Raw genomic sequence first — 25014 nt, forward strand, 5'->3', positions numbered from 1 at the left:
GCAGGATTTTAGCAACACTAACTCAGATTTATTTTCAAAATAAAAGCCATCATTGAATTTTTAGTATTATATGGCAATTTGCTTAGCAATATTGGCTTACAGTGTATTGAACTGAAGCCAATGAAGTGGGTGGCTAAGAAGGTGCTGCTGGCTATATCCTCTATTTTCTCCCGTGAATTGACAATTTATATGTATTCTTTATATGCTAGTGAGTAATTCTCGAATGTTCCACTTTACAACGTCAAGGTCTTTGTTAAAAAGCAATTTGTATAGGCCACATTCGGGTATAGAGTCTTGCACATTTTATGCTTTACAATTGTTGAATTAAACCTATGTAAATCTTCTATTATTTGCTATTTGCATTCATTAGAAAAAAACTGTAAAAATGCACTCTTTACACTATCATCTTTAGAACAAATTATACACTATGCAATGTATTGCCATTGGCGCTTTTATTCCTAAGGTTTCCTCATCACAATACGAATATGACGTCATCGTCGATGCTGCTTGCGGAATACAGAATCCAAGTATTGACCTAGACTGCTAGAAAATGTCGAGGCGTGATGCGTGATGCGTGATATGAAGCCTGTCTTCAAACGTGTTATCATTACAGTTAGCTAGGTAACTAAGACAGCGGGTATGAATTAATTAGAGGTCGACTTTGCACTACTAGTCAAGCGTGAATAAGGTAGGTTTAATGATCAAGTTGGCGGCGTTTGTTCACCGCTTGTGTTTGCTTGATAATAACAGTACAAACTTTAGCCAGCTAGCCACCTACGCTTATCCAGTACGTCGTTAGGGTTGATTCAATTATTTATTGTGGTATTTACAGTAGTATATACACGATGCTTTTTGTCCCCGTGTATTTTTATTACACACTCTACATTACCCAACCTCTGCTAGCTTTCTAGGCGCGAGAGACTTTTCAACATTGTGCTGTAGTAGTACAGAATTTAGCTTGTTGTGGTAAGACAGTTCTCGCTGCAACCTAACTAGCTACATGTAGCATATGTGTAGTTACAGTAAGTACTACTAGTTATAATATGGAGTAGTTAGTTAACATTCACTAGTTATGATAAAACATTGTTTAGTCACTTCACATAACAAGTAAAGTTACCATAAGTTCGCAAGTTAAGTAGCTACTACTAATTCGCGGCCGGCGTTGTTGTCTAGCTGGCTAAGTTAGCGTAGCCAACGACCTAAGATATTAAGACAAGTGAGATAAATGACGACGTTAGCTATACTGTAGATTACTACGGTCTCTACATTGTAAAAATTATAGTTAGCTAGTTAACGTTAGTAGTTTAGTTGGCCTGGTTGTGTGTCTACGTCTTGCTGTGTTGTCTTGTCCGCAGTCGTTGGGCATTACCTTAAATCATACAAGGTATAGGTCTTTTTATGCACGGCGAAGATAAAGTAGTTGGCAAACTTCCTCAGGTTCTAGGAGTGGAAGTGATCAAGTAAATGATGTTGATACATACACTGTGGCAGTGTTGTTATACCATAATAAATAAATATTTCTCTGTGGTTGGTTACAGTTTTTAAGCTCAGCATGTGTGCATCTGGAAAGTACACTTCACGGGGCCCAGCTCTGATTCCACGGATGAAGACCAAGCACCGGATCTACTACATTACTCTGTTCTCTGTGGTTCTGCTGGGACTCATCGCCACAGGGATGTTCCAGTTCTGGCCACACTCTATTGAATCAACAGCCGAGTGGAGCCTGGACAGACGCAGCGTGCACGATGCACCTCTGGTCCGACTGCCCGTCTCCAGCCCTATTCCCGAGAGAGGGGATCTTAGTTGCCGAATGCACACTTGTTTTGATGTGTATAGATGTGGCTACAACCCTAAGAATAGAATCAAAGTGAGACTCCCCATTCGTCACACATGACTTGGGTTTGTCTTTAACCATGTTGATAGCAAGGTTATGAATCTGGCAGTAACTACATTCGACGTTGTATGTGTGTATCTATGTCTGGCAGGTATACATCTACCCCCTGCAGCGTTTTGTGGATGAGGTAGGGGTGCCCATCAGCAGCACAGGCTTATCCCGGGAGTATAATGATCTGCTCAGTGCCATCTCTGACAGTGACTTCTACACTGATGATGTCACCAGGGCTTGCCTGTTCGTCCCCTCCATTGATGTCCTCAATCAGAACTCCCTGCGCATCAGGGAAACTGCCCAGGCTCTGGCCATGCTACCCAGGTAACTTTTACTGCCCAATGATAAAGTTTTACAGTTATGGTCACCCTAAAGCAACGAATTCCTTCTTAAAATGTACTTAATGTATCCTTCTTTATGTCTATTTCATTGTTCCTCTCTTCTCTCGCCTACCTTTGTTGATCTATCCACCCTTTATTCAAATTTTATTGGCACTTAAGTTATTCATGCTACTGCTCACTAAACTTACTTTTTTTGTTTTGAGGTGGGACAAAGGAATGAACCACTTGCTCTTCAACATGTTACCTGGAGGACCTCCAGACTACAGCACAGCCCTTGATGTGCCAAGAGACAGGTAACGCCAAAAACCTCAGGCACTCAAATTAAGACCAGTTAAGCTATAAGCCATGGTTACGTAAATATATTGGCACTGGTGTTGTTGCAGTGAACTTTTTCTGGTAACACTATATAGAATTGGTAGATAACAAATCTACCCTGCGTTTTAGGAAGTTCATATTTTCTTTCTTGTACAAGTGGGAACTTTATGGCAGTGTGTACATGAATGTAGATGGCAGCCACAAACCTGTATGTTTGGGTACAGACATGTTGCAGTAGGACACTTAACTTCAGCTTCCTCTGCTCCTAACACAGCATTGAGGTTTCTTTGCAGGTTAGAGAGTGCCTGGGGATGGCAGGGGGGCCCTACGTCCTCTGGTTGGACATATGTTCACAGCCCAGCACTGTGAAGCTCGATTGGCGTTCGTCAGATAACACCAGAATCAGCAGGTCTGCCACTGTTGCCCCATTCTCTTCACAGATGAGAGCAGGTTCACACTGAGCATGTGAAAGAATCTGGAGACGCTGTGGTGAACGTTATGCTGCCTGCAACATCATCCAGCATGACCGGTTTGGCGGTGGGACAGCGGAGGCATACCCTTGGAGTGTCACACAGACCTCCACATGCTATCCAACTGTACCCTGACTGCTGTTAGGTACCAGGATGAAATCCTCAGACCCATTGTCAGACCTTAAGCTGGTGCAGTGGGCCCTGGGTTCCTCCTGGTGCAGGACAATGCCCGGCCTTGTGTGGCCAGAGTGTCTAGGGAGTTCCTAAATGATGAAAGCATTGATGTCATTGACTTGACCTTACGTTCCCCAGACCTGAATCCAATTGAGAACCTCTGGGACATTATGTACCGGTGTATCTGATGCCGCCAAGTCCAGAACCCCCCCCCCCCCCCCCCCTTAGGACACCATCCGCTGTCTCGTCAAGAGCATGCACAGGCGCTGTCAGGTGTGCATACAGGCACGTGGGGGCCATAAACACTACTGAATCATATTGAGTTGCCGTGATGAAATTCATGCAGATTGGAATAGCCTGTCGATCACATTTATTTATAAAACCCTTTTTACATCAGCAGTTGTCACAAAGTGCTTTTACCAAGCATTCAGCTTGAAACCCCATAGCGTAAGCAACAACAATGTTGAAGCACTGTGGCTAGGAAAAACTCTCTAAGAGGAGTTGAAATTTAGGAAGAAACCTAAAGAGGAACCAGGCTCGGAGGGGTGACCAGTCCTCTACTGGCTGTGCTGGGTGAACATCTTAAAAGTACAAGTTGTAATAATTAGTAAATGCATTTGGGTTGTGTCCAGGGTCTATAAAACCTAATCAAGGTCAGAAGCATGACCAGAGGCACAAGGACAGGGACAACCGGGGGGAGGGCGTGTTATCAGACTGGCAGCCGGAATCGTCAGGTATCGTCTTGCTCTGCAACACAGTCAGGAGGACTTTGGACAGTGGCAGCAATGAGTTTTTAGACCCTGGTACTTGGGAGGTGTGGGCCAAGACCTTACATCCTCCTAAGTATTGAACGGAGCAGGAGACTAGAGTGCATTCCTTAGGTTTACAAGGATTTACAGTGGAGAAGGAGAACTGACCCTACTCCCCCCGGCACCTTAGAATCCAGCCCTCAATTGGTGGGTGATTTTGGTTTCCATTGACCGTTGTTACATAATTTGTTCTCAATTAATTACACAATGTACAGTATAGATTTTGATCTTTAATGTATTTTGTTCGATGAGACCCAATGTGTGATTTAAGTGTTCCCTTAATTTTTTGGAGCAGTGTATAAAGTTGTGTAGTTGAATAGCATAGCATGTGCTTCTTAGGCCAGAGATGTATGAAAGGCATAATACAACTTTGTAAAATATAATCCCATGGGCCTTTAGTGCACCCATTTTAACTACATTTAAGGTGGGGATGTTTGTAGGGATTTCCTCAACCATGTTTCGTTTTGGGTTGACCAGTATTCGACTGATCCCCCTGACTAATGGAAATGTAAACCTTACTTTTTTCTCCTGTAAATTGTATATGGTATATACCAATATCATGTTTCCCAGTTTTGTATTTTTAAGACAGAACATCCGTTTTGCTCATAGACTCTTTATTTTTCAAATCCTGTTAGTGGAGGGAGTGCAATTACAAGATGATGCTGCATTTACTCATGCTCGACCATGCTCTCCCTGAGTGAGAGAGTTGTGTGTAGGGAGACAGTCCAACAATTACAATCGATTTATGAACTTACATTTTATTCCTCTTGAATAAAACCAAGTTGTTTAAGGCTTTATGGCACTAATGGATTAAATACCTTACAGGTACTTTTATTGGGCACCAGAATATTCCTTTGCATGTGCATAAGCATATACACAATTTCTCCCACATGCATGTTGCTATGACAAAGCTATTAGCTATCCATCTACAGTAATCTTTGTACAAGAGTACGCTTTAGTTCTGTTAATAAACATTCTGTTTCCCATGTTATTTCAGGGAAAATGTCATGGCTGAGGTAGAAGTTGCATTCCTGTTGTTTAAATAGCATAATGGTTAAAGACAGTCTGTCACATAGAAAACCGCATATCGAAACCAGCCTGAGAGAACAACATTCATCCCTTCTAACTGTGAACCGGCCTTTTCTGGTCATGGGTGGCCAAGGCTCATTGATGCACGTGGGGAGTGAAGGCTGGCCTGTGTGGTCTGATCCAACAGACTAGCCACTGTAGTTCAAATTGCTGAAAATATTAATGGTGGTACTGATGGAAAGGTGTCAGAACGCCCATGCTAATCCCTGTCCACTGCTGAAAGTGCCTACAATGGGCAAGTGAGCATCAGAACTGGACCACGGCTCAATGTAAGTAGGTTGCCTGGTCTGATGAATCACGTTTTCTTTTACATCACGTGGATGGCCGGGTGCATTGCATACCTGGAGAACACATGGTACCAGGATGCATTATGGGAAGGAGGCAAGCCGGCGGAGGCAGTGTGACTCTTTGGGCAATGTTCTGCTGGGATACCTTGGGTCCGGCCATTCATGTGGATGTTACTTTGACACGTACCACCAACAGTTGTGCTCAAAGATTTGCATACCCTGGCAGAAATTGTGAAATATTTGCATTGATTTTGAAAATATGACTGACTATGCAAAAAAGCTATTTTATTTAAGGATAATGATCATATGAAGCCATTTATTATCACATAGTTGTTTGGCTCCTTTTTAAATTTTAATGATCACAAATCACTCAAATGGCCCTGATCAAAAGTTTACGTACCCTTGAATGTTTGGCTTTGTTACAGACACAGAAGGTAACACAAACAGGTGAAAATGGCAATTAAAGGTTAATTTCCCACACCTGTGACTTTTAAAATTGCAATTAGTGTCTGTGTATAAATAGTCAATCAGTTTGTTAGCTCTCACGTGGATCCACTGAGCAGGCTAGATATTGAGCGATGGGGAGCGGAAAAGAGTTGTCAAAAGACCTGCGTAACAAGGTCTTGGAACTTTATAAAGATGGAAAAGGATATAAAAAGATATCCAATGCCTTGCAAATGCCAGCCAGTACTGTTCAATCAATTATTAAGAAGTGGAATATTCAGGGATCTCTTGATACCAAGCCAAGGTCAGGTAGACCAAGAAAGATTTCAGCCAAAACTGCCATAAGAATTGTTCAGGATACAAAGAAAAACCCACAGATAACCTCAGGAGAAATACATGCTTCTCTGGAAAAAGACGGTGTGGTTGTTTTAAGGAGCACAATACTACAATACTTGAACAAAAATGAGCTGCATGGTCGAGTTGCCAGAAAGAAGCCTTTACTGCGCCAATGCCACAATAAAGCCTGGTTACAAAATGCCTGGCCACCTTAACACACCTCACAGCTTCTGGCACACTGTAATTTGGAGTGACGAGTCGCAACAATAAGCGCTATGTTTGGAGAGGGGTCAACAAGGCCTGTAATGAACAGAATACCATCCCCACATAGTGGTGGCTCACTGATGTTTTGGGGGTGTGTGAGCTCTAAAGGCATGGGGAATCTTGTGAAAATTGATGTCAAGGTTAACACAGCACATTATCAGAAAGTACTGGCAGACAATTTGCATTCTTCTGCACGAAAGCTGCACATGGGAAGCTCTTGGACTTTCCAGCACGACAATGACCCTAAGCACCATGCCAAGTTGACCCTGCAGTGGTTACAGCAGAAAAAGGTGAAGGTTCCGGAGTGGCCATCACAGTCTCCTGTGTGGTTCATGCTAGACAAACAAAGACTTTGCCTGACCTTGAGGCATTTTGCCAAGACGAATGGGCAGCTATACCACCTGCAAGAATTCAGGGCCTCATAGACAACTATTAAAAAAGATTGCACACTGTCATTGATGGTAAAGGGGTCAATACACAGTATTAAGAACTAAGGGTATGCAGAATTTTGAACAGGGGTCGGTTCATTATTTTCTTTGTTGCCATGTTTTGTTTTATGATTGTGTCGTTCTGTTATGACCTACAGTTGAATGTGAAACCCATAAGAAATAACATGTTTTGCCTGCTTACTCATGTTTTCCTTACAAATGGTAAATTACCAATTCTCCAAGGGTATACAATCATTTGAGCACGAATGTACCTGTGTTGCAGACCATGTGCACCCTTTTATGGCAACGGTATTCCCTGATAGCATTGGCCTCTTTTAGCAGGATTATGCGCCTTACCACAAAGCAACAATGGTTCAAGAATGGTTTGAAAAACACAACAACGAGCTGAAGGTGTTGACTTGGCCTCCAAATTCCCCACATTTCAATCCAATTGAGCATCTGTGGGATGTGCTGGACAAACCGGTCCGGTCCATGGAGGACCCACCTTGCAACTTACTTAAAGTCTTGGTGCCAGATACCACAGCACAATTTCAGAGGTCTAGTGGAGTCAATGCCTCAACGGGTCAGGGCTGTTTAGGTGGCAAAAGGGCACTTACACAATATTGGGCAGGTGGTCATAATGTTATGGCTGATCAGTGTATACTAATGAATATATTGCCATTTAATGTTGTATTCACAAAAAAATCCCTGGGGATGGACTCCCTACCCCTCGTGCCTTATTGCTTACATGTTGTTTGTTCATGAATTAGTTAGCTACTGTATTTAGCCATGTTCCATCAAAATTGTTGTAGGAGATGTGTGCCTATGTTTATTAGTGTGCAGTTTTACTATTTGCCCACAAGTAGGAGGTGTCCATTAAAGCGTCAGGTGCCTATGCCTCGGTGAGAGATTGCTGCCACTAGTGTGAAATACATAGGCCAAAATTATTGCTACAAAACATGACTCAATCAACCAATGACTTAATTCTGCAGCAGTATTAAAAACATTTAGATAGAACACATGAATGAAAGGATACTCTAAATAATGTTTTACAGTGGTTTTGTTGTATTATCCATTGTGACGTGTGTGTGTGTGTGTGTGTGTGTGTTAGGGCTCTGCTTGCAGGTGGTGGCTTCTCCACGTGGACATACAGGCAGGGTTATGATGTCAGCATTCCTGTGTATAGCCCACTGTCTGCAGATGTGGAACTGCCTGAGAAACAGCCTGGGTGAGCTTAAAACAGCACTCTGATTCAACACCTTTATTGCATGGTTTATTTTGCCTTTTTCCATGGTTTCCCAAGCAAAATATAAACCTGTAATCAAGTTTTCTGACTAGTTCTTCACAAAACTATTATGCAGGTGGCAGCAATACCATAGCTTACTTTTAAACGTTTAGGCATGGTCTTCAGTCTATGCCGGGGTATGCCCTATGAGGTCCGGAGCCTGCTGGTTTTCTGTTCTACCAAACCATTGATTGCTCCCACCTGGTTCCCAAGGTAAAAATAAGTGCCTGATTAGAAGGCTGCAATGAGAAAATGGAGTGGAACTGGCTTCGAGGTCTAGATTTGAATACTACTGGTCTATGCAATTTCTCTCACTTCAAATGTCTTTTCTGTTTCAGTCAGTACAGAAACGATAATCTTACTACGGTGCTGGTAGCTACCAGACACTTCTGCCCATGATCCAAAGAACGAGTTTAAGAGCAGATTGGCTATCGGACGGCCAACTTTGCTCCTTAGTACCGTATTCCTTAAAAAAAAATGCACACACACTTTCTTCCTTAAGTTAATGGTGGATTTCATAATATTTTCAGAATTTTTTTAGGTGGGCTGAAAAAACGTTTAGACGGCCCATCCAAAGGTTTTTATAACACAAAAATAAATCTAATGCTTTGAAACAATTAAAATAATCACACTTAATTTGCGTAAAGTTCTGCAGTTTATCACAATATTAGAATGTGTTTGAATTTTGCCCTTAATAGACCCTTTTTAAAAAAGGACTGCATTCTGTTTAAATAAATACAGTTTTTTTTGTAAACTAGGCACAGTGCTTGACTTGGAGTTAAATAAGTGCAAGTTGTCACAGAGCTGAAATATCAGCCCCTAACAACATGCCAGAATAACTGGCAGCATCAATACGTAGCCAGTTTAAGTCTAAATAGAAGGTTGCTATAATCAGTTTTTCCTTTTCCTACCATTGTTCTTTTGATTAAGGCACTGAGTACAATAACTGTACATTATAAACACATATCAGCCCCTCTTATCAGGAGTGCTGCCAATTGATCCCACACTAAATCACACCTAACCTTTTCAACCTATTGTCCTTTGATGTTTATGCTGATATGTTATAAGAATGGGTTTCAGTTGGGGGCCATTAAACTGTAGCTTTTCTGATGGATGGTTAGCCACAACCAGGGACTCTGACAAGAATGACAGGGCCCGGGACAGAATTCAATGATTTGGACACGGGCCAAAAAACAAATTAATAGTAATTATATTACTGTCCAAAAAACAGGTCATAAAGGCTTTATTGTTTAATGCTTTAATTCATAACTAGGCCACATTCAAATCCCTTTTTTTTTTCTTCAACACAGGTAATTAATTATTTCACATCTTTTTAATTCATAACCTACTCAGTCCCAATCAGCCATTACTGAACTGCTACACATATTTAGACAATTAATCACCCGTAAGAAAGCAGTTCCGCACCAATGCCCGATAGAGAATCACATTCCGAATAAAAATATGGAAAATGGCATTACCTGTTCCAAAAAAGCGCTAACTCAAGAGTTCGACAATGTTCTTCTTAGCCTTGCTAATGTTAGCTTAGGGTTCCTGGTAGCTAACTACAGATAGTTGTTCGTCTTTGCATAGTGTATGCTGTAGTATACAAGGGAGGAACAGACGTTTGTCATCCAGGTCTCTAGCTGCCATTATAATTTCTTACAGTACGCAAACTTCGCTCCTTACGGCAGACTTATGCTATAATATCATCCAGGTGAAATGCGCATTCACAAAATAAGCAAAGGAGGAAAGTCTGCCTCGCAGAAAGCAATTGGCTGGAACGGGATTGGCTGGGAAGTACCGGCTTTCATGAATTAGGAGAGATCTGTTATTTATGCAGAATTTGGAAGTTGTTTGTTTATTCACTATTAGAATACAGTATGTCTTGGTGGAAATGCAACTGGCAATGACATTAATGCTTAGATCAGCAAATTCATTAAATGATGACAACATACCATTCTAAAGCAAGGTGTTAACATGTGGATTCATGCAACACAGTGTTTCAGGATCAGTTGGCTGGCTGGCCTTCTCATTCGCTGGGTTTTTGGAGAGGGATTATCTATTGATGGCTCTCGTGCTATTTATGGTAGCTCTGAGGTTCAACAAAGGAAAATGCGATAACGGCAATAAGGATTCTTTAATTACTTGCGAATGTTAACACATTTATTTAGACATCCCTAGAAAATACTAAATAGTCACCATCAGTCACCTTATTTTCTGTGTTTGTACCCTGGCAGGCCCCGGCGCTACTTTATTCTGTCGTCCCAGACAGCCATCCACCGTGAGTACCGGGCAGAGCTGGAGAGGCTGAAGGAGGAAAATGGGGAGGCTCTGCTCCTACTGGACAAGTGCAGCAACCTCTCCCAGGGAGCTGCTTCTGCCCGGAAACGCTGCTACAAGGGACAGGTGTTTGACTACCCCCAGATCCTTCAGGTGAGACACAGATGTGCAACCTTTTCTTGCAGAATGCAAATGAGATGTCATTGGACAATTCCGGAATCTGAATTCCGGAATTGCAGGGGTAAACTACAATGCATTGTACAGTCTGCAGAAAGGGTCATTTGTCATCTACTGAGCTCGTTCATGATGAGAAGACCGCATGCAGGATAGATCACTGACCCCTCTCATTCTTGGTTGAAAGGTGGTCTTTCAAAAAAAAATTCCCTTTATTGATATGATGTAGTAATAACTCATGGTTGTATGTTCCCCAGGAGTCATCGTTCTGTGTGGTGCTGCGCGGGGCTCGGCTTGGACAGGCAACCCTTAGTGATGTGCTCCAGGCTGGATGTATCCCGGTCATCTTAGCAGACTCCTACATCCTACCTTTCTCTGAGGTCCTTGACTGGAAGAGGTACAGTAAAGCCACTGATCGTATTCTAAATCCTGGGTCATTTTACAGGACCAGGTGCCACCTATGGTGCAAACACTCTTCCATCATAATGTTCCAGGATAATTCTCCTATACACACTATTCAACAAATTCAAGAGTGTTTTTCTGAACGCCTGAATTATGTGAAACCTTCTATGGTCTAACCAATCCCTGGATGTGAACATCATTGAGTCTTTGAGAAGTTCTAGAGCACAGGGTCTGTGTGCCCATCTAATAAATATATTTATTTGTATATGCAGATTTGACACATTTAAAGGAAAAACCTGAATGAGACATGCATTTTTGTCATTGATACTAAGATGTTTTTATGTCTGTTTTTTGCTGCATTCTACAGAGCGTCGGTGGTCATACCAGAGGAGAAGCTTCCAGAGATGTACACCATTCTGAAGAGTATTCCTCACAGGCAGGTGGAAGAGATGCAAAGACAGGTAACACTCATGTAAATACAGCACAAATATAGATTGAATTCCTAAGTAAGGATTTGTAGTATACATATAATGAAGTGCACTCTTTAAAGACTTGTACTGTCTGTACATTCTGCTGTAGTGTAGTACAGACTAAAACAAGTAGATCTGAGCGCACTTAAAGGAAATTCTATTTGCTTTGTGGTGTGTTATATAACCATGGCTTCATACTGTCAATTTCAAGACACCTTTTGTCAAATCCTGATTGCCTGTTGTCCCTCTCCCTGTATCTCTGCATTCCCCTCTGCTCTCCATTCTGTTCCTCATTCCTATATCTCCATCACGATTCTGACTTTTCCTTGACTGGTAAAGGCATCCACTCATTATAACACCAACTGAGCTTAAGCTTATAAATAAAGTATTTATAATTTACTTGAAATGTGGAAAAAAACATAATTGAATTCTGTCATCAGTCTATTTTTTACTTGACATTCTTGTCTCTGCTACCCTGTCTCTTTTGCTGCTACAGCTTAAAATAAAGAGAAAAACCATTTGAAAACATGAATGTGTCAAACAAGTGTTAAAGATTTTAGCAGTTTTGTAAAAAAGAAAAATATTGCTGTGCCGGCTTTCATGAATTACTCATGAAATTACTCAATGAATTACTCAATGATTTTACCATGGTGAAACACCAAGGTAAAATGTACACTGTGGTAACACTAGTATTTACTGACTAAGTCTCAGTGGTTGTAGTTTGATTTCACGCATTGTCCTTTATGCGTTGTGTGTTTTTGGGCAGAACCCTGACCATATGCTTAGGAGTGGGAATACAATATTCATAATCATAATGCAATATTATTGACATTCTTTATTTTTTGCAATATACTCAGTATTCAGATTTTTCTGTCTGACATCACTACACCTTATGATAAAAAACTTTAACTGCTTTTATTTAAAACTTTAATTTGAGTGGATTAACACCATGAACAGTGTTCATTGACCACATCTAAATTTAAGCTTTTGGGCATTTTAGAAACATTACTCTGATGCTGTATAGATGCAGTTATTTCCCATAAAAAACATTCAATAAGTCATTGTAGAAACTGAAATGTTAATTAAATCAATCTATGCCATAAAACAGACGATGAGAATAGTGTGTAATGTTTTTAAAGTAAAAAGGTTAAAATGACTATTCTGAATAATTTTGTGACATGAATCCAAGCCAAAATATGAATGGATGTTACCATTCTAATGAAGACAACAGCAATTAAGTTATCGGTATAAACTGTTCTTGCGGTATGAGTATAATTTTGTAACTTGGGCTTGTAACTTGACTGCTGCAAGCCCACCATGGGGGTCTTATCTGTCTAAAAGTATGCACAGTTTGAAGACTCTTGACCCACAGGGGACTGGGCTATGGACATCTGAAAATGGGGGAGGAATAATAATAATAATTAAAGCTGCAGCTCCTATGGGCCTTATTGCACCACTTAAGTTTTGCCGCACTGGAGACTGGGTGTCTTATCTGGCCTGGGTCAAGAAAGATTAGCTGAGGATTAAATGGCTACATGTATCACTACCTAAACACAGTAGACCAAGCAAACAAGCCACAAGGAAAATACAACCCAATTGGCTGAACTGTCTGCGGAGGCAGGAAATTCAATCCTGTTTACCAGTCTTTGAATGCAGTTTCATAGGCCAATTTGGAGTGGATGTCATGGTTACGACACTGAAATTTGTCGGTGGGAGAACTGTGGGAACAAATGTAGGGAAGCTGGCAAGATTCTTGGACTAAAGGAAAACAATTCTTGTTGTCCCATTGGATGTCGGAATAGGAATGCAAAAAAAGATGGCCTTAATTTTTATGGAATACAGTTTTTGAAGCCAAAATAATTGGAGAAGGCCTCCGGATTATCTATATTCCTGTGTTGTACAGAGGTCTGACATAGAGAGCTGTCACATTCTGACACCAGTTAGACTCCGCTCCCACAAAATGTAATTGCTGTTTACTAACACAAAAAGGGTCTATTGCAATGTCAAATCCATTAAGTTAGGAAAACAGCATTAGAGCGTGGAATTTCAATTGCAAAGAGTGGCACTTTTTGTTAACCGCAAAGTGGGGTGGGGCGGTTCCAAATGGCTTTTCATTAACATTTTAATATCGACAGCGAATGTGCATACCAGTAAATGAAAAATCAAATGCAAATCACATGATTGCATTTTAATTTTCACAATGACTGAAATAATGCAGGCAAAAGTTTATGATGGTTGTGTTTCTTTACATACTACATACTTTACTTTTACTAACCTGGTTCATGCAATTTTAAAAGAGCTTTGTCCATAAGTGCCAAGTATCTTGTTTGGTGAAGATTAGTCATTTGGTACTAGAGGAGTATTATACTAAATGCATTCTGTTCTTCTCACTTCCTCAGACCCGCTGGTTCTGGGATGCGTACTTCAGCTCCATGAAGGCCATCGGTATGACGGCTCTTGAAATTATCAATGATCGCATCTACCCTTATGCAGCACGAACCTACGAACAGTGGAACAACCCCCCTGTGGTGGTGAGTTGATCTTTCTCTAGTTGGTTGGATTTTAAAGAGTCTAAACAAGGAGCTGAAATTAGGGTGCAGTATCACGTGAAAAACGTGTCTGCTATGTCTGTTTGATTTACTCATTATTTTTCAAACCTTTTCTACTGAAGTTGCTCAGCCATCCCTAGTTTTATGAAGTGGGGATTCCAGGTCACTTTTCAACAGGTGCTTGGTTTTTTAAGTCTATTAATTTTAGAAAAAACATTGTTTGGCAATCACTTTAGATGACCTCCCTGTGAAGTCAATTAGTGGAATGTCAGTATAAAATCATGATGAAAAATGTAACATGGGCTTGGATGGCAGAGCGATGAAACTAGCTAGGGATATATCTACATTATAGGATAGTGATCCAAACTGTATACCTTTGTGTTTTTGCAGAAGTGGTCGAGTGTGAATAGCCCTTTGTTCCTGCCCCTCATCCCACCGAGGTCCCCTGGGTTTACTGCTGTTGTTCTAACCTATGACCGCATCGAAAGCCTTTTCCGGGTTATCACTGAGATCTCAAAGGTGCCCAGCCTGGCCAAGCTACTGGTGGTGTGGAACAACCAGAATAAAAGTCCCCCTGAAGGTGAGCTGTGATCCTAACCTTCCCTCCCCTATAATATACAGTACCATTAATGTTTTTTTTTTGTCTCCTGTAATTTTTCCATATTGTGTTGTCTGAGTGGAAGAAATGACAGTTATGTTCATGTTTAATTTATTTGGTTGGCTAGGTTATTAAAGGTTAGTGCCCTAGTAATTTCAACCCAATAAAAGCTATTGTTAGGGTCAAATGTTGGGATACTTTGTAAACAGTCAGGCCTGATTTGGTTCAGCCCTGCCCCAAATAAATCAGCAAGTACTCTCAGTTAAGGTTAGTCTTCATGACTCCACCATCAGAAAGAGTGGGATGAAATGGGATTTATGGTGGTCCAGTAAGGTGGAAGCCAATGAAAAATGTGAATGCTTATTTTGGCTTTGCTACCAACTGGTTGAACCTCAAGGATTCTGGAATAATGTTTTATGAGGAATGAGTAAAAAATAATATTTTCTTGGACAACATGGAACACGTTCTGTCCAGTGTTGTGTGTATGTATACATGAACAGCTGATGTGCTGTCAGCATTGACTCTTGTTCTGTAAGTGCAGATGATTTAAAATTGATAGACCCTTTGGGAAAGCCATTTGTCCTACATGCCCTCTCACAAATGGTGCACAAAATCACTTTCATGATGCCCCTCCGCAACAGCTGATGGAAACAGCAGTTATTCTTGTGGTGGTTTCACGTGGCGAGTGCACAACCCTTAAAAGTGAGTGCCAGTGTCCTGATTTCAGGATGTTTTTATTTTTATATTACATTTTTAATACACACATCAGAACCAAATTCTACAGGAGAATAGGCCATCTGTCCTTGAGCTGAAGTTCATCGGGGTCATGCAGGAAGAAAGGGATCCAAAAAGCACAAAGAAATCGACATCAGAATGGTTGAATTACAAAAATGTACAACTTTTGCAATGGCTTTCTAAAAGTCTAGATCTAAGCTAGCTCTACAGAAAATTCCTTTGACCTAATGGTTTGGGCTTTGCACTGATATGCATTGTCTGGAGAACCTTATATTGACAGGAATATGCCTTATTACAAATCAGGTAGAATCCGAACTAGATAGAGTGAATATAAAAAGTCTACACAACCCGGGTTAAAATGCCAGGTTCTTGTGATGTAAAAGAATGAGACAAAGATAAATCATGTCAGAACTTTTTTCCACTTTTAATGTGACCTATAACCTGAACAATTCAATTGAAAAACAAACTGAAATCTTTGAGGTGGAAAAATGTAAAACTCAGAATAACCTGGTCCATTCAAATAAGATACTTTTAAACCAATGTTATTGATGTTGCAGCAAACAGTGTGTGTGAATTTGGTGCGTCTTCAACAGTTGGATATCTCCTGTGGGTGCAGTAGTGCATTTGACAGCTCTGGGGAAAGTTGTGTTGCAGATAATTTACAGAAAGCCCTTTGCTGGTTAATTACAGTATGTTTAGACAGTTGGACCAAAATCGTTTTTGTCTTGTAATATTTGCTAAATTCTTATTTGATGAATGTGTTTCCATCAGTTCTTTGTTGCATTTTGGCAAAAATTTTGGCTAAAAAAGTGTATACCATTTTTAGCTAAATTATATGTTTTGTCAAATTTGGCTTTGTGTTTCCCCATTGCCCTGTTATGTAAGTTAGGCCTTCATAATAGTTTTCGAGGAAGTAATTTAAATACAACTCCTTCCCGGGTGTCTGGGAATGTCAATGTAGGATGTGATCAGACAGTTCGCAGGAATTGTACATTGAGAACTACACAGAAAGGGATATTATAGAAGGGTTGCAGTGCATAAACCCCTCATTACAAAGACAAATGCACATTTGAGAGTTTATTGGCACAAAACCCATAGGCACTGGTCTTCAGAGATGTGGTCAGATGAGTCATCCTTCACCATTTTAGGGGAGTGTATGCCTGACATACAGGCCTGAATGCCGGGGACTTTATGATGTGGAGGGCATTTGTCCTGGCATGGTTTGGCTCCACTCGTCCCCTTTTTTTCTGTTTATATTTTCTGCTCCATAAACCACAGACTTAATGGTAATAAATAATGGTAATTGGCAGCTAGCTAGCAGGCTCAGTAGCACTTCATTCAAGTATCCCTTTCTACCATTGCCACCAGTGCTTACTGCAATTCTTGGTGAATTCCAACCTGTTTTTTCATAAATGTATTTTTGCATACTGTGTTACACAGTTTATATTATTCATTATCAAAGCAGTTTAGAATAACACTTATCAAATGGCACTTTAATTATAATATGTATAAATGTTCTTCTCATCAATCTACACACAATGCCCCATCCTGTTTCCATTGATCATCCGTGTTGTTTCTGCAACTTGATTTGAGTCAATTAATTCGACATAATTAGGAATGGCAAACACCTGTCTATATGTGATTCCACAGTTGACAGCGCATGTCAGAGAAGAAATCAAGCCATTAGGTTGAGGTAAATGTCCTTAAAGTTCATAAACTGTATTGTGTTAAGGCACAGATGGGGAAGGGCACCATAAAATGTCTCCAGCATTGAAGGTCCCCAAGAACACAGTGCCCTCTGTTCATAAGTGAAAGAGGTTTTGAACCGCCATCACACTTGCTACACCTGGCTGCTCGGCCAAACCGAGCAATTAGGGGAGAAAGGCCTTGGTCAGCGATGTGACCATGAACCGTATGGTCAGTCTAAAAGAGAGCTCCGGAGTTCCTGTTTGGAGAGGGGTGAACCTTTCCGAAGGACAACCATCACTGCAGCATGATGTGGGGCTTTACTTCTAAAAGCCCAGTGAACCTTGTTAGGATGAATTTCACAAAGGAGTGTCAAGTAGGAGAACAAAATCTAGCTACCAAGGGGCTAAACTGGGTTGTTGCTGAATCTAAAGCATTCCTCCCGATCCACAGCTCATTGACCTCAGAATCAACCTTGGTAATAGTCTTCCTGGCATAATCTCTCCTTTTCTGTCTTCCCCTTCATCAAATATTTATGCAAAACTCAGTGCCGTTACCTTAGCAAGGGGTGGGTGCACAAACATACATTTTTGTATTAGGATTGTGGTGGTGTTATTTCTTTTTATACAATTTGACCTAATTTAAAGGTTTGATATCTCTCATTTTGAGCATAAGATTAAGCTATGCTTGATGATCTTGAATTCTGTGTTGTGAATATGGAAACTGGCATGTGGCATGCTGCATCTGGTTGTACATTGAAAAGAAAATGTTTATGAAAAGTAGGGTGTCGCTGCAGAATGCAATGGTAACCGAGCTGGTTAAGTGTGCCTTGAATTCTAAATCACAAACAGTGTGAACAGCAAAGCAAATCACAACTCCATTCATCATGGTGGGAACCACACATGCAGAGATCATCCATTCACCCACTCTTCGTCTCTAAAATGCCACAGCGATTTGTAACAAAAAACTCACATTTAGACTAATTTGACCAAGGGACAGATTTCCACCAATTTATTTTGCTTATCCTGTGTTTCTTGGCCCAAGAAAGTCTCTTATTGAGCGTTTATGTGAAGCATTAATTTGCACTGCCATCTGAGGTGCATCAAATTGCAAATTTCTAAGTCTGGTAAATGAACTCATGCTCTGCCGCAGGGGTATCTCTGAGTATTCCTTTCCTGTGGCGGTCCTCATGAGAGCTAGTTTCATTTCACTTAAAGAAACGTTTGGGGTTCTTAACATTTTCGGGATTGATTGACTATATCTTAAATTAATGGACTGTTGTTTCTCTTTGCTGATTTGAGCTGTTATTGCTATGATATGGGCTACTACAGTACAGACAATGATGGTGTTCTGTATACGAACACTACCATGTCACAACAAAATGGTTTGGCATTATTATTCTACAATGTGGAAAATAATAAAAATAAATAATTTGGATTGGTACTGTATTTCAAGCAGCACTGAGCTGCTTCCTCCAGTCCTGCCCTGTAGGTAGCATGGTTGTCTAATGTTACAAAATTAACAAAGGCTTATGGTAAGAAGAAGGACAATACTTTTAAATTTCATCATGGCTTAGGTGTGGTAACTTTTCAGTTTGAAAAATGGTTTGGCTGGAGTGCAGGCTTTGAGATTTCTTTTTGATGTTACATCGCAAGAAAACTTCCTGCACACCCATTGTTGTAGTCAGTGTTATATTTGCTGATTATATTTGCTGGAGACTGACAGTATCTCTACTGCTTTGGAAAACCCAATACTCAGATATACAGGTCCTGTTAAATCACCTTAAGCTAGTTTCCAGTCGCACTAATTAATATTTTTCCATCCAAAAGTTTGTTACATAGCTGTGTGGTTTTCCAAAAACACACGTCAGCAGATTTTGATGGCATTGTAATGGGTGATTTCCCTTCCATTATCAATGTTTCAATTCATGTGGGTGAAAAAACTATGCAGATGGATGCAAACAATGCTTGGGGCATCAAGTGGTTATACGGTAACTGTAATTTTCACTTGACAGAAGACACTCAACAATTAATTCTGGCTAAGGGAAATAATCTTATAGAGTTGTCAGGGTTGGGTTGACTCTGTAAAAGAGGAAATAAATGGAACATGGCTAGAGAGTTTAAGTCACTATGCTAACTGCATTTACAGTATGGATTTTGGAAGGTCTATCTGTGACATCCTATTTACTCTGTTTGTTTATCAGAGTCTCTGTGGCCGAAGATTGCTGTGCCACTGAAGGTGGTGCGAACCAAAGAGAACAAGCTCAGCAACCGCTTCTTTCCTTATGATGAAATTGAGACTGAGGCTGTGCTGGCTATCGATGATGACATCATCATGCTAACTTCTGATGAACTCCAGTTTGGCTATGAGGTATGAGAGAATCTCCTGTATCTTGCGTGAGAATTTGAACCTCATATGTTACCCTGATCTGTGCTTTAGTACCTTAATATTTCCTTGATGGCAGATAAACACTGGCTACTTAAAGCATATACCAGATTTAAACTCATTCAGGGAGGTGAAGTCAACCTCCAGTAGTGGTATTTGTGAGGCTATCCCCAGGGCGTTCTGGTGCTGGAAATTCTTAATTAGAGAGGTCATGCCATGCCTGAAGTCCAGCCTGACACTCAGCTGAAGGCATTTAGGAACCATTGAGAACAATTTGAGGATAATTACATGAAATGAGAGCCAGGTCACTTTTGGGAAGAATGGCTGTCTGGCTCTACTGCCTCTGTCTGGGTCCATTTGCAGAAGCGCACACCACAGAGAGAGCCTGTAGTTTTCACTTCTTTATTGTGCAAACTTTTTGCTTTGAGTCTTAAATAAATTCCTGGTGATAGCTGTCTCGCACTAGCTTGCGGTAGAGAATGAAATAAGGCTGCATTTCCTACCAGTTCAGTTTCTTTTGAATGTTCCGAATTTCAAGACCTAATCGTACGTTTCTCTTTGTCATCCTCTCCAGGTGTGGAGGGAGTTCCCAGACCGCCTAGTAGGGTACCCGGGTCGGCTCCACCTGTGGGACCATGAAATGGGCAAGTGGAAGTACGAGTCTGAGTGGACAAATGAGGTTTCCATGGTATTAACTGGAGCAGCATTCTACCACAAGGTTAGTTATAGGCTGAAACCCCATGCCCATTATGTGAATGGGGCTGGGTTTAATTCACAGTGAGGCCAGGGAGACCATGAAAGGAGTAAAGAGTCATAGGTGATTCTTTCGGTTATCTGACTCATAATCAACTAAAAGCTGTCCTTTTGATTCAAAGCAATTACTTATCAAATGCTCATCCCTCCGTTCAAAGGAAAATGTTACCAATATGTATCTGTATTAATGGGCATTTTCAGTGTTTAGTATTTAGTATGTTTTTTAAACAGACAGAAGCATATTGCAACTAACTTTAGCCTTCTGCTAGATGAAAATCAATGTAATTTTTAGAAAAGGATGATAAGCGAACAATCAGTTCTTGTAGTCAATGTGGTGAGGGAGAAATGGGCAGCAGTAGAGACCACATTGACAAGGGCCAAATTCCTATGGCCAGACAACTTGGTCAGAGCATTTCTGAAAAGGCAAGGCTTGGGGGGGCGCTCCCAATCAGCAGTATTGAGTACCTATCGACAGTGGTCCGAGGTGAGACAAACCGGCGACAGTGTGTTGGGCGTCCAAGGCTCCTCGATGCGTGAGGACTACAAAGGCTATCTTGTCTCGTCCAAACTGAGCGAAGGTCTACTGTGGCAGAAGTCACACAACTTTTTTATGATGGTTACGGGAGGAATGTTTCACAACACACAAGGCATCACAATGATGACCCCTGTCCATCGTCGAAAGCACCTGCAGTGGGCATGCGAGTGTCAGAACCGGACCTTGGAGCAGTGGAAGTAGGTCGCCTTGTCCAATGACTCCTGTTTTCTTTTACTTCACGTGGACAGCCATTTACCTGGGGAAGTGCTGGCACCAGGATGCAAGCTGGTGGGGGGAATGTGATTCTCTGGTCAATGTTCTACTGGGAAACCCTGGCTCTGGCCGTTCATATGGACATCAATTTGACACACGTGCCACCTTAAACTTCATTGCAGACCAGGTAAACCCCTTCATGGCAATGGTATTCCCTGTTGGCTGTCTCTTTCAGCAGGATAATGCGCCCTGCCAGACTGCACACATTGTTTGGGAATGGTTTGAAGAACATGATGAAGTGTTCAGGGTGTTGCCCCGGTTGAGCATCTGTGGAATGTGCTGGACCAACTAGTCTGATCCATGGCAGCTCCACCTCGCAACTTCCTGGACTTGATTAATCTATGCCAGATATCACAGGACACCTTCAGGCGTCTTGTAGAGTCCATGCCTTTGTGGGTCGGCGCAGTTTTGGTGGCACACAGAGGACCAACAGCATATTAGGCTGGTGGTCATAATATTTTGGGTGATCAGTGTATAACATCCGCCCAAGCCCTCATTACCGCCACTCTTTTTACCTCTGATGTATGCAATGGTTGTTTAAAGGAAATTACATTTTTGAATATTGTTTCTCTTGGCCCACATAAGATTTTCAAGGTAAGAAATGTTACATTTCTTTTGCCTTTTGGATTTTTGTGTTGAGCAACTGTGGCTTTTCTCCTTTCCAGTACTTTAACTACCTGTACACATATAAGATGCCAGGAGACATCAAGAACTGGGTGGATGCCCATATGAACTGTGAAGATATAGCCATGAACTTCCTAGTGGCCAACATCACTGGGAAAGCCCCCATAAAGGTACAGTATCCAACATTCTCACACCACCAGAACCCAACAGTCCTACCCAACCCATTATCAGTACTAACCAGTCATGACTATGTAATCTAATTGGCTAAATAGTGCACTATTAAATAGAGAGTTATTGTCACTCAGTTGGGTGATGCTAAAACATGACAACATGTGATCTGGGGGAAGATTATGCCTCACTCCTTTTAATAATTGTACAACTGTTTCTCACCAGCATGCAAGCAGCATGCCCAGGGCTTTAATGACTGCTCATTGATGCGGCAGCACTTCATCATAACATGTAAATGAGGCCTGCTTAACCTGAAGGTTACAATCTTCTGAGACATCCTTTGCTCAACCTAATGTCACTGTATCACAGGGTTACACTGTAAATGTACAGATTTTTATGGTCATCACATTTAGGTAACACCCAGGAAAAAGTTCAAGTGTCCTGAGTGTACAGCGATTGATGGACTGTCTCTGGATCAAACGCACATGGTTGAAAGGTACGTCCCTTGCACTGAAAATGCTCATCACCTAGAAAATGTACAAGCCTTAATCATATAGAGAAACTTGCGTCCATACCTATTCTCGACATATTACATTTGTGGTTGATTACCTTAAAACGTTAACCGCTTTTGTTCACCACAGATCGGAGTGCATCAACAAGTTTGCGTCTGTTTTTGGAACTATGCCTCTGAAAGTTGTGGAACACCGTGCAGACCCAGTCCTCTACAAGGACGACTTTCCAGAGAAGCTCAAGAGTTTCCCCAACATCGGCAGTCTCTAACCAGCCAAGGCTGTGCAGCAACGATACCCAGATGACCATACATTTTCTTTCAGTTCAGGGGAGACAGACTCTTATGGCTCTTGTTATATACAACTATCTGGAACACTTCCTGAAGACTGATTTAGACTGACTGTGGAGATAAAAAGTTGCGTGTCTGTCATCCAGGTCTATGTGTACACGGAGACCGGACGTCCCCACGAAAAGAGGAACAGCAGACACTTTCTGGTCTGGTCCTTCACTAGGGAAAATGGCATTTCCAGCTTAGGGGTTATATTAGGTTTAGTGAGAAATGTACAATTGGGCAGGATTGAGGTTACTTAAAAGTTAGGGTTAGGGCTAGGCATTGGGGCTTGATGAAATTTGAGCATAGGTTAGGTTATTGAGGTTAGGTTTAGTTCTAGAGGATATCTGGGATTTGGGTGTCTGGTCCCCACAAGGATAGAAAAATAAACTTGTGTGCTAGTGGTCCCAGTCTGTGTGTACTTGACCCAAAGTCCCCACAAAGATAGAAAGCAAAAGCTGACAAATGGTGCACCTGGTTTCTAGTAATAGAATTAGTGTTACTTTTAGCTACTGGCATTACGGGCTAAGATTCGGGTTAGACGTTAAGGTTTGGTATAAAATTAGCGGATACGCAGCATAGATTTCGAAAACCATTTCACAAGGATAGAAAAATATTTGTGACTTAGGTGTGGGGTTAGTTTTAGGTTTAGCCATAGTTAGTTTAATGTGAGGCAGTGGTTACCAGCTCTGGTCCTCCAGTACTATTTAAGCAAACATTTTGGTTGTAGTCTTCGATGAACCTAAACTAATCTAGGGTCTGATGTTGACAACTTGAATCTGATTAGGGTTCGTTTGTCCAGGTTTACAATAAATGTGCCTTTGGAGATACGGTAGGACAGGATTTGGGAACCACTGGGGCTAGGAAAGGGAAAATATTTTCTCTGGTATCCTCAAGGATAGAAAAACTAATGTGTGCATGCTATTGTGCACACTGGATAGAATCCACTGTGTTGATGAGAGTATGACAGATGTCCACTGCTACTGTATTAAAACTAGAGGCCCTAATATCAATGTATATAAATCACAGCCATGTCAGATTTTACTGTGGCATGGTGAGAGTAAGGGACACTGCCAAGCATGTGGGGGAGGGAATATTTAATATGTTGAAAACGTGGTAATTTATCTCTGAACTATGACTTTTTTTTATAAATACGAAAAATAAACTGTTGAAATTAGCTATTTAATGTATGAGCACTGTAGAGATGCATTGTCCGTTTGCTCTGCATACACTGGGAGGACAAAACACAAGTAAATTGTGTTTACTGCAAATTGTTTTACTGCTTTTACCTTTCAAAATTATTTGCAAAATCCAGGCATTCTCTTTGGCTTTTTACTGTGTTTTGAATCTCACAGATTATTGCTGTAGCATCTTGTTACTGTAATTAATGTGCTGAGAAAGGAATGTCTGCCGCAACACCTGTAAAAAATATAATTTGCCCCTCATTGTTGTATTGTCCAGTATTAATGTAAACTATATAGCCACAGAAATGTTGTAGCTAGTTTGAGAGGACACCGGAAAGTTTGCTTGCTTGCTAGGTTGTAAACAGGCAGTTCTGGTGTTCTTACAAACCAGTTACTCTAATTTGCAGGGCAACTTCTTGGTGCTGTGTTCTAGCTAGCAACTTTATCATTTCCTCATTCTTTTTCTTACTAAGATATCACACTTCAATCCCCCATATTTTGACTGTTTTAACATTTTGGTTTGAAGTCTGTAAGTTGGTTCCTCTCAAGGAATGTCTGGCATGTCAAGTTTCAAGATGGCACGCTTTTTTTTTGTTTAGCATTTTACCACCATGGGTACAGTTTATGTAAGTGTCCCAAAATCGTGTATTGTCAAATATATAAGGACTTTGTAAAGAAATTGAAAAAGTGCTAAATAAAGTTTGTTTTTATGGCCTTTTCATTGTCATGGGATTAGCGACGGTTGCACAACCTTCATTTGTTTTATTATAAAATGCTAACTGAAATATGATCAAATGTATACGAGTGATCAGAGGTGTTCAACATATGGAACTGGACTATTGTATGTGTGTGTGTGTTCGCGTGTGTGTTTCAGTATGAACAGGCAGCAGTAGCAGCCATCTGTTTCTTTACTCTGTCCTTCCAAATCTGATTGAGCAAAAGCCCCGTGTCTGACCAGGGCCCTTATGTTCATCCTCGGTCACCTGTTGTTAATATACGCTTTCAAATCCACCCTGTACAGTGTCAGCAGTTCAAAAGGGCACTGTTAGTATTTTTGTCAACTTCAATTAGCTTGACATTTTTGTGGCTTTTGCGATCTCATTTCAGAGCTCATGTTTCTTCAAAGGGACTGAAATACAGAGGTATTTTGACTGTCACTGAAAGTGTGACACTATCATGAAATGCGTATGGTAATAGATCTGTAATACAAGAAGATGGGTGTGTGTTTTT

General features: G+C 41.0%; 1 protein-coding gene across 1 annotated transcript; it reads left to right on the forward strand.

Annotated features, from left to right (window-relative positions):
- The first annotated feature begins 522 nt into the window (after window positions 1-522).
- Window positions 523-24499, forward strand: ext2 (exostosin glycosyltransferase 2). The gene is made up of 15 exons (XM_010890502.4): window positions 523-688; window positions 1539-1867; window positions 1986-2209; window positions 2430-2519; window positions 7954-8070; window positions 10365-10560; window positions 10839-10978; window positions 11351-11444; window positions 13853-13984; window positions 14393-14582; window positions 19225-19391; window positions 19981-20124; window positions 21633-21761; window positions 22173-22255; window positions 22401-24499. The coding sequence occupies exons 2-15, from the start codon at window positions 1553-1555 to the stop codon at window positions 22537-22539; spliced, it is 2160 nt and encodes a 719-aa protein (XP_010888804.1). The 5' UTR covers window positions 523-688; window positions 1539-1552; the 3' UTR covers window positions 22540-24499.
- The last annotated feature ends 515 nt before the right edge of the window (window positions 24500-25014 follow it).

The sequence above is a fragment of the Esox lucius genome, chromosome 2, assembly GCF_011004845.1.
Source record: "Esox lucius isolate fEsoLuc1 chromosome 2, fEsoLuc1.pri, whole genome shotgun sequence".
Classification (NCBI taxonomy): domain Eukaryota; kingdom Metazoa; phylum Chordata; class Actinopteri; order Esociformes; family Esocidae; genus Esox; species Esox lucius.

Coding starts and splice junctions, on each gene's coding strand:
- ext2 (XM_010890502.4), top strand. CDS start 1,553: ATGTGTGCATCTGGAAAGTACACTTCACGGGGCCCAGCTCTGATTCCA. Junction 2,520..7,953: donor CTTGATGTGCCAAGAGACAG/GTAACGCCAAAA, acceptor TGTGTGTGTTAG/GGCTCTGCTTGCAGGTGGTG. Junction 11,445..13,852: donor TGGAAGAGATGCAAAGACAG/GTAACACTCATG, acceptor TCACTTCCTCAG/ACCCGCTGGTTCTGGGATGC.